Source organism: Otolemur garnettii, unplaced genomic scaffold (genome assembly GCF_000181295.1).
Source record: "Otolemur garnettii isolate 467f Iridium unplaced genomic scaffold, OtoGar3 scaffold00032, whole genome shotgun sequence".
Lineage (NCBI taxonomy): Eukaryota > Metazoa > Chordata > Mammalia > Primates > Galagidae > Otolemur > Otolemur garnettii.
The window spans coordinates 6,787,760-6,804,333 of NW_003852427.1; the positions used below are offsets into that span (position 1 = coordinate 6,787,760).

The 16,574-nt window shown below is 36.3% G+C and overlaps 1 protein-coding gene across 2 annotated transcripts in view; it reads right to left on the reverse strand.

The window, feature by feature from the left end:
- The window catches only part of STAG1 (stromal antigen 1), a 412,760-nt gene that overhangs the window by 207,243 nt on the left and 188,943 nt on the right, over positions 1 to 16,574 (reverse strand). For both annotated transcript variants that reach the window (XM_003789415.3, XM_023513064.1), the window contains one exon: positions 11,026 to 11,122. In XM_003789415.3, the coding sequence (XP_003789463.1) occupies positions 11,026 to 11,122 (97 nt within the window). The remainder of the gene's footprint in view (positions 1 to 11,025; positions 11,123 to 16,574) is intronic.

A 16,574-nucleotide genomic window follows, 5' to 3' on the forward strand; every position in this document is an offset into this window, starting at 1 on the left:
AGCTAGGACTATAGACACCCGCCACAACGCCCGGCCATTTTTTGTGGCAGTTGTCATTGTTATTTAGCTGGCCCGGGGTGGTCCAGGTATGTGGCTGAACATTGTGCTACGGGGCTCTGAGCTGATAGACATTTTTCTAATTTCATCCTCATCACATAAATTTCTCAAACAACTAAGACAGGCATCCTCAAACTAAGGCCCGTGGGCCACATGCAGCCTACCTAGGACATTTATTCAGCCTGCCGGGTGTTTTTGCTGCCATTGCCTGGGGCTTAGCAGCCGACTTGTCCTGGAGCCCGCAGTCTAGCTCTCCATCGGTCTGAGAGACAGTGAACTGGCCCCCATTTAAAAAGTTTGAGGACCCCTGAACTAAGATATCCCTTTTTTTGTATCGTATGTAATTTTATTTTTAGTTTTCTTAATCTAAATTTATTATTTTTATTTTCTGAAATCTTTTACTCTTTCTCATCCTATATTCTCTTTATGGGAAAGAGCCTCACTTTGAAGCCTGGGCTAGGGTGCCATGGCATTGGCCTGGATCAAAGAAGCCATAAGCCCATGGTCTAAGGTATCAAATTCTGATCTTTAGAAGAACGATACTGGTACAGACCCACTGAAACACACTGCTTTTTTCTGTATTTGGTGGAGGTAGGACCTTGCTTTTACTAAGGCTGGGAAAGAGCACCTAACATGAAGGGAACCATAGAACTCAGCCCCCTAGAGTCCTGGAATTGAGAAAGTGGGGCAAAACACACTGCCAAACTTAACTATTACTTCTGTCTCTTTCTTTCTTCTCCCCCTTTTTTCAATTTTTTCATTTTATTCTTTTCTTTTTCTTTCTTTTCTCCCTTCTTTTTCTTTTCTCTTCCTTTTGGCTGTATACCAAAAGGACACTTCACCCAAGCACAAAAACCAGGTGAATTAAAAACAAGCAGGAAGTGAGAGGAAAAAGTAGGGGAAGAAAGTAAACAAGAAGAACCCACACATGCAGAGAAATCAACAGAAAAATTCTGGCAACAAAAAAATCACAACACATCAGCTGCTCCAAGGGATCACTAGGTAGCTATCACATAGGATTCCACCTATGTAGAAATTATGAAACTGACAGAAGAGAATTTAAACTTTGGAGGGTAAAAACAATGAAGGGAACTGAAAGTAAAGTGGAAAATAACCAAAAAGAAATCCAAAAACTGACCCAAATAATGAACAAAAGACATGAAGAAATTAGAAAGGATGTATCAGAGCTTAAGGAATTGAAGGAATCAACCAGGAAACTTAAAGATGCAAAGAACGTATCAGTAACAGACTAGGATAAAGAGAAGAAAGGAATCTCAGAGCTAGAGGATAAGACTCCATCAACTAATCCAGGCACTTAATAAGAGGTAGAAAAGAAGAGAAAAACTGAAGAAAAATAGCTCAGAAGATTATGGGACTTCACAAAGTGTTGAAGCATATAAATTACAAGACTCCCTCAATGGGAAAAGAACGATTGAAAGGAATGGAAGCCCTACTGAAGAATATCATAAATGATAATTTCTCAAGTACCACCAAAGATTCTGACACACTCCTTTTAGAGGGATACCATACCCTAGGTCATATCAACACAAACAGAGCATATTCAAGACACACTGTAATGAATCTATCCAAAGTCAACACCAAAGAGAAAATTCTGCAAGCAGGCAGGAGTAAGTGCCAATTGACCTACAGAGGAAGATCCATCAAGGTGACAATGGAGTTTTCACCTACAAATTTTCAAGCCAAAGGACAGTGGTCATCTACCTTTAACTTTCTTAACCAAAACAATTTTGAGCCCCGAATTCTATATCCTGGTAAAATAAGCTTCAAATTGAATGGAGAAATCAAATCCTTTACTGACATACAAAGACTGAGAAAATTCACGCCAACAAGACCAGCTCTACAGAAAATACTCAGACCTGTTCTCCACACTGATGATCACAATGGGCCACCAGAAAAGTAAACATCCAGAAACTAAAGGACAAAACCTTTGTTCTGTCCTTCAACAGTGGTGCAAAGGCTAAAACTAAACGACAAACTTTGACAAAATAAGATAAACAGAATTCCGCAATACTTATCAATTCTCTCAATCAATGTAAATAGGTTGACTTTACCACTGAAGAGGCATAGGCTGGCTGACTGGATAAAAAAGCACAAGATATCTACATGCTATCTCCAGGAAACACACCTAAACCTCAAGCATGGCACAAGACAAGACAAAGGATGAAGGGTAGGAAAACAATATTTCAGGCAAATGAAAATCAGAAGACAGGAGGGGGTCGCAATCTTATTTTCAGATACAAGAAAATTTAAAGTAACTAAAAAGACAATGATGGGCACTTTATACAGGGAAAGGGGACAATACAACCTTAGGACATTTCAATTCTCAATATTAATGCACCCAACTTCAATGCTCCCACATTTATGAAATGGATGTAATTGTTCTGAAAAAAAAAAAAAAAAGACATCCTACAACAACATAATAGCTAAAGACTTTAACACCCCTCTGACAAAGCTGGATAGAACCTCTGAACAGAAATTAAACAAGAAAACAAAAACCATAAATGCAACCCTAGAAAGCTTTTGCTTAATAGACATATACAGAACATATCATCCCAGGGTTAATGACTATATGATCTTCTTGTCAGCACATGAATCATACTCTAAAATAGATCATATCATAGGACAAAAATCAAACCTCAACAAAATTCAAAGAATTAAAATTATATCTCGTATCTTCTCAGGCCGCAAGGCAATAAAGGTGAAATTCAACAACAAAAAAATTTTCATCCCCATCCAAAGGCATGGACTAAACAACCTTATGCGGAATAACAGTTGGGTCAAGGAAGAATGAAAGAGGAAATTGTTAAATTCCTCAAACATAACAACGAAGCTATAAGCTACCAAAATCTGACGGATACTGTAAAAGCAGTCCAAAGTGGGAAATTTATCACATTAGATGTCTACACCCCAAAACACAGAGGGAGTACATAAACAGTCTAAACAATGATCTCAAGGAAATGGAATAGGAAGAGCAATCCAATAGCAAACCTAGCAGAAGAAATGAAATAACCAAAAAGGAGATAAGAAATAAATGAAACTGAAAACAAAAGAATCATTCAGGAAATCAATGAAACAAAAAGTCAAATCTTCAAGAAGATAAAAAAGAAAATCAATAAACCTTTTACCAGATTAACTAGAAACAGAAAAGTAAGATCTCAGAAATAAAAAAGGAGAAATAACAGATAGCATAGTGATATAAGATGTTATCTCTGACTATTACAAAAAAACCCTAAGTCCAGAAACTTGACAATGTGGACAAAATGGACAAATACCTAGAATCATATCATCCCTGCTAGACTCATGGAGAAAGAAATATATCACTTGAACAGACCAACTATCAACCACTGAGATGAAGAAACAATTAAAAAGCTTCTAAAAACAACAACAACAACAACAACAACAACAACAAAAAAAAACAAGCCCTGGACCAGATGGCTTCACATTGGAATTCTATCAAACCTTCAAGGAAGAGCTTATACCTATACTGCAGAACCAATTTGAAGCAGACATTACCCTAATACCAAAACCAGGAAAGGATCCAACCAAAAAGGTCATTTGCACTAGATTGCTTATTGCAGCTCAATTTACAATCACGAACATTTAGAAACAAGCTAAATGCCCATCAACCCGGAATAGATTAATAAGCTGTGGTATACTTATACTATGTAAATACCCCAAGAGTTGTGCCATACACCATAACCCTCCATTTCCCTCCCTCCACTCCTCTTCCAGTTCCCTAGTTCACCAGCCCCCCACACCTAGAATTAATTTGAGTTAATACTGTAATAGTAAATTTCTTGGAAGGAGACACTTTGAGATTAGGTAAATACTGTTTTCTTCATCAGAATTTTCCCCAAACAAGTTTTAGAGCACTGAGTGCAAAAGGTATTTGGGTAGTGCTATTACACACCTAAATGAAGTTGTGTTATTATAGAATGGGTCATTTGTTCTGTTGGCAACCAATTTTAGAATTCTACCCCCATCTTTGTTGATTTTCCTTATTTTGAGGATGTGAAACATTAACATAGCTTCAAAAGTTCAAACTATTCAAAAATCACCTTCAAATTAAATATCATTCTCTCACCTCAATTTCTCTAAATTTTGCACTTCACCTGTGTGCACATATTCTGGTAGGTAACCAGGCTCATTATTCTCTGGTTTATCCCTTCCTGTATTTCTTTTTTGTCAAATTAGCAGAAATATGTGTATATCTCATTACAGAAAAAGTTACATACTTTAGATATTCTTTTGTACACTCCATTTTGTCTATTAAAATATATCGGCTCGGCGCCTATAGCTCAACCGGCTAAGGCGCCAGCCACGTACACCTAAGGTTCAAATCCCCAGCCTGGACCCGCCAAAACAACGACGGCTGCAACCAAAAAATAGCCGGGCGTTGTGGCGGGCGCCTGTGGTCCCAGCTACTTGGGAGGCGGAGGCAGGAGACTCGCTTGAGCCCAGGAGTTGGAGGTTGCTGTGAGCTGAGATGCCACGGCACTCTACCCAGGGGGACAGCTTGAGGCTCTGTCTCAAAAAAAAAAAAAAAAAAATATATATATATCCAGGAAATCGCCTTGTATCAGTTCATAGATACCATCTTCATTTTTTTTATAGTGGTAAAAAAATTCCATTGTGTTTATCTAATCACTGTCCTATATATGAGCATTTTCAATTCTGTTTCCTATATTTTTCAACTAAAACAATGTTTCACTGACTAACTATGCATACTTATTTCTTATCACTACAGGTATATTTTTCAAGGCAAAAATCCCCAAAGTCAGATAGTTACGCAAAAAAAAACACAAAGGTACTTTTGGTATATATGGCCAAATCCCTTTACACAGGGTAGCAATAAAGGACACGTACATGTGTAAATGGCACATTATTTTAAATTGCACGTGAACTTTATGGTCACCCTGTATTAACAGTTATTAACCAATTTATTTTCCAACCAACAATATACCAATGTTTAGTTTCCTTTCATCCTCACTAACAGAGTATTGCCATAATTTTTAACTTCTGCCAATTTGATAGGTTAAAAAAATGGCAATTGGCAGGGTGCAATGATTCACGCCTATAATCCTAGCACTGTGGGAGGCTGAGGTGGGTGGATTACTTGAGCTCTTGAGTTCAAGATCACCCTGAGGAAAAGTGAGACCCCCGTCTCTATTAAAAATAGAAAAACTGAGGCAGGAGGATGGCTTGAGCATGGGTTAGAGTTTACTTGTGAGCTATGACACTGTGGTACTCTACCCAGAGTGACAGCTTGAGAATCGGTCTCAAAAAAAAAAAGGGACAAAAAAAGGGCAACTAAGTATAGGGTTTTAAGATACATTTACTAATGTCTCATAAGTCCTTAGGTCTATATCAGGAGTTTAATGTTGTTATCTTTTTTCCTGACTCACCACTCTAGGGACTTTCACTATATTCTATTGATACAAAAATTGTACTTTCATTGATAATCACATTAGGAAAGTACACATTTATGTCGCTCTCTCTCTTTGTTTTTTGGATTTTGTTTTTGAGAGAGTTTCACTTCTTTGCTGCAAGCTAGAATCCTCACAAAAACCTCAAACTCCTGGGTCCAAGCGATTCTCCTGCCTCAGCCTCCAGAGTCACTGGGACTGTAAGAATCTACCACAATGCCCAGCTTTTTCTATTTTTAGTATAGTTAGGTCTTGCTTTTGTTTAGGCTAGTCTTAAACTCTGTGCTCAAGTGATTCTTCTGCCTTAGTCTCTCAAAGTGCTAGGATTATAGGCATGAGCCATCACCCCCCAGCCACATGTATGCCTCTTTAAGCAAAACATTTTAAAATTTACTTTACCGAAAGATGCCTTTTAAGGAATTTTAAAGGTAGTTAAAAGAAAAATGGGCAAAGGTACGAACTAAGAAGTGACCAAAAAAAAAAAAAAAAAAAAAAAGAACTGAAATGTTCTTCTCCTTCGTTTATCAGAGACAAACTTAGAAAAATTAATCATGGATTAACAACCTAAATCTAAAGTCTAAAATATAAGACAATTAAAAATAAACAAAGGGGTAAATCTTCATGACCTTGGATTTGGCAGTGGGTTCTTAGATTTAATTGCACAAGCATGAGCAAAAAATAAATAACAGATGAACTGGATCCAATAAAATTTAAATCTTTGTGCATCAAAGGATGTCATTTAAAAAGTAGAAAAAAATAGAGGACAACCTAGAGAATGGGAGAAAAGTATGGCAACTGATATCCTTGAAAGGGTTGCAATCAGGATATATAAAGAACTCATGCCCAGCGCCTGTGGCTCATAGGGGTAGGGCTCCAACCCCATATGCCGGAGGTGGCGGGTTCAAATCCAGCCCTGGCCAAAAAAACTGCAGAAAAAAAGAACTCATATTGTTCATCAATAAGGACATAATCTAATTTTAAAATGAGCAAAGGATTTGAATGTACATTTCTTCAAAAATATATAGAAATGGCTTGGGCGGCTCCTGTGGCTCAAAAGGGTAGGGCGCCGGTCCCATATGCTGGAGGTGGCAGGTTCAAACCCAGCCCAGGCCAAAAATGGAAAAAAAAAGAAAAGAAATGGCTGTACATCTGTAGCACACTGGTTATGATGCCAGTCACATGAACTGAGGCTGGCGGGTTCGATCCCGGCCCAAGATAGCTAAACAACAATGACAGCTGTAACAAGAAAATAGCCAGGCATTGTGACAAATGCCTAGCTACTTGGGAGGCTGAGGCAAGAAAATCGCTTAAGCCCAAGAGTTTGAGGTTGCTGCGAGCTGTGAGGCCACAGCGCTCTACCGAGGGTAACATAGTAAGACTGCCTCAAAAAATAAAATAACATAAAATAAAAAGTATACATATAGAAATGCCAAAAAGAAAGCCACATGAAAATTGTTCCATATCATTATCACTAGGAAAGCACAAATTAAAACTACAATGATACACTTACGCCTAATAGAATAGATATAATTTTATAAAAAGTAAAATGACAAATGTTGTAGAGCAGTGGTCCCCAAACCTTTTTGGCATCATGGATGGGTTTCACAAAAGAATTTTCCCATGGGTGGATGTGGAAGGGGGGGTTCAGTGGTGAAGGTCTGACAGTTGGCAGGGCTCAGGCAGTGATATGAGCAATGGGAAGTAGCTTTAAATACAGAGGAAGCTTCAATTACTTGCTGCCACTAACCTCCTGCTGTGTGACCCAGGGGCTAGGGACAGCAGTCTTTCAGAATGTAAAAAATAAGAACGTTTATACTCTTCTGTTAGGAATATAAAATAATATAGGAACTGTAGAAACAAGTTTGATAGATCTTCAAATAGTTGCAGCAGAATTACCAAGTGATCCAAGAATTCTACTAACGATTTACAATCCAAAGACTCCAGACCAGTTATTCAGATACTCGTTTATCAATGTGCAAGGTAGCAATATTCACAACAGCCAAAAGGCAAAAACAACTCACAAGAGATGAATGGAAAAATAAATTGTGTTATATACATATATTCAGCCAAAAAGAAATGAATTATTGATACATGCTACAACTTTTTAAACAAAACTCAAAACGAATGGTAAGTGAAAGAAGTCAGACATAAGTCACATATTATACGGTTCCTTTTACAAAAAATGACCAAAATAGACAAATCCATAGGAACAGAAGATTATCGGTTGCCAGGGGATAGAGGAAGAAAAGAATGAAAAGTGATCACAACACATATGGAGTACACTTCTGGGATGCTTTTAAAAGTTGTGAAACACAAAAGAGATGCCACTTGCTGCAGAGGGTTGCTGAATTTTTGGGTCCTCCTCAAATTTGAATATTGAAATCCTAATCCCCAATGTGGCAGTATTAGAAGGGGAGTCCTCGTAATGAGGATGCAGTCCTCACAAATGAGAACAAGACTCCCATAAGCAAGGCACCAGCCTCAATTCCCAACTACTTGAGAAGATCGCTTCAGCAGAGAACTTTGAGACTGGCCTAGGCAATACACAGAGACCCAACCTTAAAAAAGGAGAAAGGTGAGGAAGAGCCTAAGAATGCTCTTGTCTTTTCTCCACAGGAGGATAATACAACTCTGATAAAAGTCTGTAGAAGGTTCTTGGACCCTGACCTCAGACTTCTAGCCTCCAGAACTTTGAGAGACAAGCTTCTGTTGTTTATAAGCCACTCAGTCAATGGTACTGTGTTATAGCAACCCAAACTAAGACAGATGCACAACATTATGAATGCCCTAAATGCCACTGAATTGTATAATTTAAAATGGTTAGTTGTATGTTATGTGAAATTCAAAATGCTTAAAAAAAACCCCACAGATATTATATTATTTTCAAATCATTCATAAAACTAATCCAAAAACTTGATAAATACATTTTGTTGAAAAAGCTAAGAAGCAACAGATATTTTAATATATTATTGATGGAGAGTAAAGGGACGTACAATTCCGATAGCTGGCAATTTGGCAATATGATATATAACTAACATATACATTTCCTTACAGCATTTTCATAAAGAACAAATAAGGTATACATAACGTTACTCATTACAATACTGTTTTTGGGTTTTTTTTTTTTTTTTTGAGACAGAGCCTCAAGCTGCCCCGCTGGGTAAAGTGCTGTGGCATCGAAGCTCACAGCAACCTCCAACCAACGCCTGGGCTCAAGGAAGTCTCCTGCCTCCGCCTCCCAAATAGCTGGGACCACAGGTGCCCGCCACAACGCCCGGCTATTTTTTGGTTGCAGCTATCACTGTTGCTTGGCAGGCCCCGGCTGGATTCGAACCCTCCACCTTAGGTGTATGTGGCTGGTGCCTTAGCCACTTGAGCCACAGACGCTGAGCCTACAATACTGTTTTTAATAACAAACAACTACAAGTAACATAATGACCTTTTAATAGAAGACTTCTTAATTTTTGTACATGCAGTCTATATACACAAAAGGAATGCAACAATGCTATATAAAAAAAAAAAAAGGAGGAGAAAGATCTCTATGCACAAGTATCATTTGTTTAAGACAGTTGGAGAAGGAAGGAAAGAGTATTCCTAACTATTGATATGGAAATCAAACAGGCAGGCACACAGGAGGATACACAACAAACTAGTTAAGAGCAGTTAACTTTGTAGATGGATGGTAAGGCAGATATGGCAAAGATTATATCATATAACTTTAAAAGTCTTTTGAATCATGGGAATAAATTTCCAAAAGAGGAATTTTAAAATCTATAAGTTGTTTCACTCACATAACTCTGCCTTTTTAAAGGCTTTTTTGGCTCCAGGATTTTTGGCACAATGTATTACCTTTTTGCCTTCCAACTTCCTTTTACTCATCTTTTATTTTTTTTTATTTATTTTTTTTTAGAGACAACGCCTCACTTTGTCACCCTTGCTAGAGTGCTGTGGCGTCACAGCTCACAGCAACCTCTAGCTCTTGGGACTTAGGTGATTCTCTTGCCTCAGCCTCCCAAGTAGCTGGGATGACAGGCACCCGCCATAAAACTTTTTTTTTTTTTTTTGGCCAGGGCCAGGTTTGAACCCACCATCTCCAGTATATTGACATATGGGGCTGGTGCCCTACTCCTTGAGCCACAGGCACTGCGGCTTTTAATCTCACTCTTACTTAGGGTTTGCTTTCTCTAGGATGTATTTTTCACCATTTCTCCACATTCACATAACCTGGGCTAAATTAGCAGCATCCCTTCTTTTTTAATTACCACTGTATCATGTGCTTAGAGATAGACTTCAGTTCAGACACCCTGACTCTGAAATCTTGAATTTGGCACTTACTGTTAATGACTGCAAATAAACTACCTAAATCCTTATTCCTACTTTCCTGATCTATAAAATAAAAAAAAATCACATCTGCCTGATAGGACTGTTAAAAAAAGATTAAATGTTGGGCAGTGCCTGTGCCTCAAAGGAGTAGGGTGTCGGCCCCATATACTGGAGGTGGCGGGTTCAAACCCAGCCCCATCAAAAATTGCCCCCCTCAAAAAAAAAAAAAAAGATTAAATGAGCTCATGTAAAGAAAATGGCTTAACGCACACTATAAACAGTCATTAAACAGTACCCGGTTTTATTACTCTTATCATGGCACTAAGCACTTCAATTATTTTTATTTTTCTCTTTGTTCTTTACTATAACGAATCTTTTAAAAAATTACATATACTTTTAATGCTACCTAAGGGAACAGACTGCCTTGAAAACCTTTGAATATACTCTGCACAGAATCTGGTACAATATAGGTATGCTGTAAATATTTGGTAAACCACCTAAGTCAATATGGTAAAAGATATGTTGACCATAAATAAGTAACAAACTTGATCAGCAATCAAAAAATAAAAGTGAGGGAAAAAAAGATAAAAGTGATAAAAGATTTACTATCTTTGTGTATTAAAAAACAGAAAATGACAATTTAACAAATGAATTTCCCATGTAGTACCATTTAACTCATTAAGATTTAAGAATTCTAGGAAAAAAATACCTTTTACAATGATTAAAAATAAAATTTCACACTGTTATAAACTTAACACCTAATTCTGCTACTTCTATTAACCTGAGAAAATTAACTAAGCTTCAAGTATCTATGAAATAAGGACCAAATTACTGGCAAGGATGCAAAATAAAAAAATGTGGACATCTAGCACACATGCTAATAATGAGTATATGTACAAATAATAAGAATAAAAATTGTAAGAGCTTATGTTTTAAAAAATCAATTCATAAAGCTACTGAATAAATTTTAAGATTTCTTTCCCAAATTTCATAAACAGAAATATTATTTTATAGGAGCAAAACTAGACTAGAACAAAAACAGAATATCCTTAAATAACTTAACCAATAATTTTCTCTATCATAAAAAGTTACAAAACAATTTTAGGATGAATTATATATGACTAGCAGAGGTGAAGTAAAAGTCGTATTGCTGGACTGACAGGCTCAAATGTACATCATTTATTCTAACATTCTGTACCTCGACATCCTGAACACTGGATAAAAAAGTTGATTAAATCCAGAAGTGCGATGTCCCTGTCTTGTTTATATGATTCAATCCAGTCATCCACGACGGACTGTGGGAAAAAAATATAAAAAGAAAACTTAAAAAAAAAACCTTAGTATTATAGCAAATAAATTTTCAAAAAAGTTTCTGTGTTTGTGTGGCTGTCTGAACAAGAAAATTACTTACCTGAAATTATTTCTCTGTAGCCTAATAAAATCAGAAATTTCCCCATTTTCATAGGCCAATACAAGGTAAGCTACAAGGTCTCAGAGATTTGTTCACAAAAGAGTGAACATAAACTTGACCTTACAAATTCTACAAAGTTCATAATTATTAAACAAGTATAGATAATATTAAAACTTACATATACAAATAAACTTTCTGAGTATCATAAAACCTAATTCACCAATGTATAAAAGGAGAACACATAATATATAAGAGAAACCACTTTTTTCCAGAAATGTAAGAATGGTTCAATATAAGGAAATCAAATACCTGATCTTATCCAAAAAAGGAAAAATAAATGATTATATTACTAGATGGTAAGATATCTGATAAAATTCCATTGCTAATCCAAATAAAAAAATTCTAAGAAAACTAGGATTAGATGAAATCTATTTAAAGAAGATAAAGACTATGCCAGGGATGGTGGCTCACCCCTGTAACCCCAGCACTTGAGAGGTCAAGGCAGATGGACTGCCTGAGCTCACAGGTTCAAGATCAGCCTGAGCCAGAGCGAGACCTCATCTCTAAAAAATAGCCAGGCGTTGTAGCAGGTGCATGTAATCCCAGCTACCTGGGAGACTAGGCAAGAAGATCACTTGAAAGCAAGAGAATGAGGTTGTTGTGATCTAAGATACTATGGCATTCCACCAAGGGTGACCAAGTGAGACTCTGTCTCCAAAAAAAAAAGAGAGAGAGAGAGACTAAAATAAATATATCTGATGTTTAAATACTTTAGGCATTTCAACTTCAAGGAATAAATAAGGCATGGATAAACCCCTAACCATTTAACATAGGTTTAAAGTTTTCAGTTAAAGCAAAAATCAGGAAAATATTAGTAAAGACATTTCTCCATCTCTACAGATAAGAAAAACTAATAATCTCCAATAAAGTGATTCAAAAGATTAACAAAAGAAAAATTGAACACGGTGGCTAACAAAAGATAAATGTACAAAATAACCTTTTAATACTGTAATAACTAGGCAACACAAATGGATAAGTAACTGTTTACAACTAAAAATACCTAAAAATAAATTCAAAAGAATTCTTAACAAAAAAAATTATAAAAACTTGCAAGATTTAAAACAAATGACTCTAATAAATATCATGTTCTGAATTAGTTTTTAAAAAGTACAGTATCAAAAAGTCTTAATTTTTCTCAACTCATGAGGCAAATTTAATGTGAGTCCAGTTAGCAGTCCAGAGGCAGGACTGAGATTTCCTTGGGTAGGAGCAATAGGAAAGGCATAGAAATAAAAGATTGTAAAAGTTGAGTGTGTTGATATATACTAATTACATAGTGTAACACATAAATTTAAGTTATACCTTGATTAATGTTCACAAATACATACATCCGGATAACCATAACCAAGATAAAGATATAAAACATTTCCAGAATTGACACAGGCTCCCTCATGCTCCTTTTAGTCAGTCACCATCCCTAGCACAAAGGGTATTATTCTGATACTTATTATCATAAAATTGGCTTGACATGTTTTTGAAAATCACATAAATGGTGGTATCTTTTTGATTCTTTTAAGCAAAGTAGTATCAGTAAGATTCAAACACATTTATGTGCATGTGTATTAGTAATTCTTTTTTAGAATTGTTGGTTAGTATTTCATTGTATGACTATTCCACAATTTATTACCCATTTAGGACTATCACAAACATAACTGTACATACGTTCTGAAGGATATAAACACTCTTCTTTGTTTTATATACCCAATTGTGAACTTATTAACACATTATACACATATGTCAATGATTAGCAGACAATGCCAAACAATTTCCAAAAACAAATAAAGTAAATTATACTTCTAGCCGCAATGTTTGAAATCTCCAGATGTTTCACATCCTCATCAATACTAAGCATTCTCAGTTGTTTTATTTTAACCCATTCTGGTTGGGCATATGTCTCTTTAATAACCTTTTATTGAGGAGAACCACTTGGCCTTCTTCCAAATATGAAAATATTTTTTTTTGGTACATAATACTATTTCCCTGTCTCATCACATTAGCATCTGAGAGGTTTTGTTTTTAAAGTAAACAGAAAATTTGAAAGAAGATTACATTGGTAAGAAAGGGTGAAGAAGGAAGAAGGCCATGATATGTGTTCAAGGCTCTGCTATGCTGAAAATGTGTAAGGCCCTGAGAACTCAAGATGATGATGATGACTAGGAGCCAACTGAGCAGGTCTAGAGTAACTTTTAGCCTCTAGGCCAAAGCTCAAATATTTTGCAACCTACTTTATAAAAATATGGCACAAAGCTGAAGAAGAAGCCATTTACCCACTCCTATCTGGAGCCTAGAATTGTGAATGTGCTCTAAACATGGTGACCAAAATTTTCTTTAATTCCCAAAGTAACAGGATCAATATATACTTCCACCAGTTATATATATGAAGAGCTCGAAACACAGAGTACAGAAATTTGCATTAGAAATAATAAACTTCCTACAAAGGAAGTGAAAAACAACATGTTATCAGAAATAAGAGCCCATACACAGTGGTTTACATAAGGAATCCAAGCACTTTGGGAGGTCCAGGTGTAAGAATCACTTGAGGCCAGGTGTTTGAGACCAGTCTGAACAACACAGTGAAAATCTGTTTCTACAAAAAAACTTTAAAAGCCAGGCATGGTGGTGTGAACTTGTAGTCCTAGCTACTTAGGAGGCTGAGGCTCCTGCTTTAAGCCCAGGAGTTCAAGGTTGCAGTAAGCTGTGAACATACCACTGAATTTCAGTCTGGTAATACAGCAGGATCCTGTCAAAAAGGAGGAAAGGAGGAGAAAAGAAGGGAAAGGGAGAAGAGAAGAAAAAGAAAACAAGTAATATAAAAAACCAAAGTACAGAAATAGATCCACTTACAAAGAACTTAACCTATGACAAAAGAGATATTTCAATTTTAGAGGGAAAAGGATGGTTTAAGAAACAATACAGATATAATTTATTAAGCTAGAAATAAACACAAGTTATACCTTTTAAGAGCTCACAGAGAAGGCCAGTCGCAGTGGCTCACAACTGTAATCCTAGCACTCTTGGGAGGCCAAGGTGGGTGGATTGCCTGACCTCACAAGTTCAAGACCAGCCAGAACCAGAGCCAGAGCCAGAGCCAAAATCAGACCCGGTCTCTAAAAATAGCCAGGCACTATGGTAGGTGCCTGTAGTCCCAGCTACTTGGGAGGCTAAGGCAATACAATCACTCGAGTCCAAGAGTTTGAGGTTGCTGTGAGCTATGATGCCACTACACTATACCAATGTGACAAAATGACACTCGGCCTCAACTAAATAAATACATAAATACTCTCCACGAGATGTGGTTGTCTTAAGTTGACAAAGATTGGTGACTGTTTAGAGGCAATGCCAAATATGGGCACAGGTCATAATACATACAGAGTTATGGCTGGGGTAAGAATTTTTAAAAAGGAAAGAAAAATAACCACATAAGGTACAGCATAATCAAACTGCTGGAAATCTTCAACAATGAAAAAAAAAATTCAAGCAGCCAGAGGGTACACACAGAGGAGCAAAGTATAGAATGATAGCATACTTCATGTCCTTCATGTCAAAAAAAGTACAAGCCCATTGATGATGGAATAGCATAAGTAACAAAGGAAAGCAAAAACACTGTACATCCAAGTGTGTGTGTGTTTAATTTTTAAAGAGATAACATTTCACTCTGTCACCCAGGCTAGAGAGCAGTGGTGCAATCAGAGTTCACTACATTATACTTTTGAACTTCTGGGTGATCCACCTCAGCTTCCCAAGTAGCTAAGAAAAGGCATACACCACATCAGACTAATTTTAAAAAAAAAATTTTTGTAGAGACAGGGTTCTCCTGTGTTGTCCAGCCTGGTCTTTAACTCCTAGCTCAAACCATCCCCCTGCATAACCTCCCAAAGAGCTAGTGTTAAAGGCATCACATTACAGGCCAGTGTACCAAGCCCATCCAGAATTTTTAACCTGGCCAAACAAACAAAACCCTTTCAAATAAGGGCTTTCCTTACTGTAAAATGAGACCTAAATACATGTAGCAATGCAAATGTGCTGAATCTATAGATTAGCTATGATAAAATAAGTGAAAAAAGGAAAAATAAAACTTCAAATAAAGGGAAAATAAAGTTTTTCAGACTAAAAAACTAAAATAAAAAATAAAGACAAATGGACTAAGCACTACTCTTGAAAATGAAAGACTGTCCAAATTGGACAAAAGACCCATGCATATGATATGGACAAGACACACTTAAATTAAAGAGCATAGATAGGCTTCAATTAAAAAGAAAAAAAGAAAAAAAATACACCATGCAAACATTAACCATAAGAAACTGGTTATGGTTATATTCACATCAGACAAAGTAGAAATTAAGACAAGGAATATTACCAAACAGAAAGATTTTAAAAGGATAAATTTACCAGGAAGATAGAACAACAATGAATTTATGCACCAAATAACAAGTCTCAAAATATGTAAAGGAAAAATTTTACTAGAAGAAATTAATTACAGAACACATATTCTTTTCAAGTACATATAAAAATATTCACCAAAGAGACCATAAATCAAACTTGTGTAAATTTTTAAGAACTGAAATAATATACAGATCCCTGGCCATCACAGATTTAAATTGGAAATCAAGAAAAAATATACATCTAAAATGCCCCCAAATTAATAGTTTCTAATTAATATTTGATAATTAGAAACTATTTTGAACTGAAGATAATGAAAAATATATATATAACAACTTATAGAATGCAGTTAAAGCAGTATGTATAAGAAAGCATATAGCTTTAAATGTTTATAATTTATAGCTAAATTATAGATTAAATACATATGAAAGAGAGGTCCACATTAATGATCTGCCTTAATAAATGTAACTGATTGTCCTTATATGGAAAGCAAGGAAAATTATGCAGTCTAATTCTAACATTACCAGAAAGAATACTTTTGATAACATAACCACAGACCCTCAAAGTGCCCTATAGCTTTAGAACATCAAAATCACAAATTATAGACAAAAAAATTCTTCTGGGACCTAGGCTGACAGAGTATAGTATCCTTATAAGTGCCTTCCAAGGTTAATAAACAGTTAATGGAGAAAGAAAATCATAAAAAAAAATTCATCAGTGGGCAGCACCTGTGGCTCAAAGGAGTAGGAAGCTGGCCCCATATGCCAGAGGTGGCGGGTTCAAAATCCAGCCCTAGGCTCGGCGCCTGTGGCTCAACCGGCTAAGGCGCCAGCCACGTACACCTAAGGTGGCGGGTTCGAATCCCCAGCCCGGACACGCCAAACAACAATGATGGC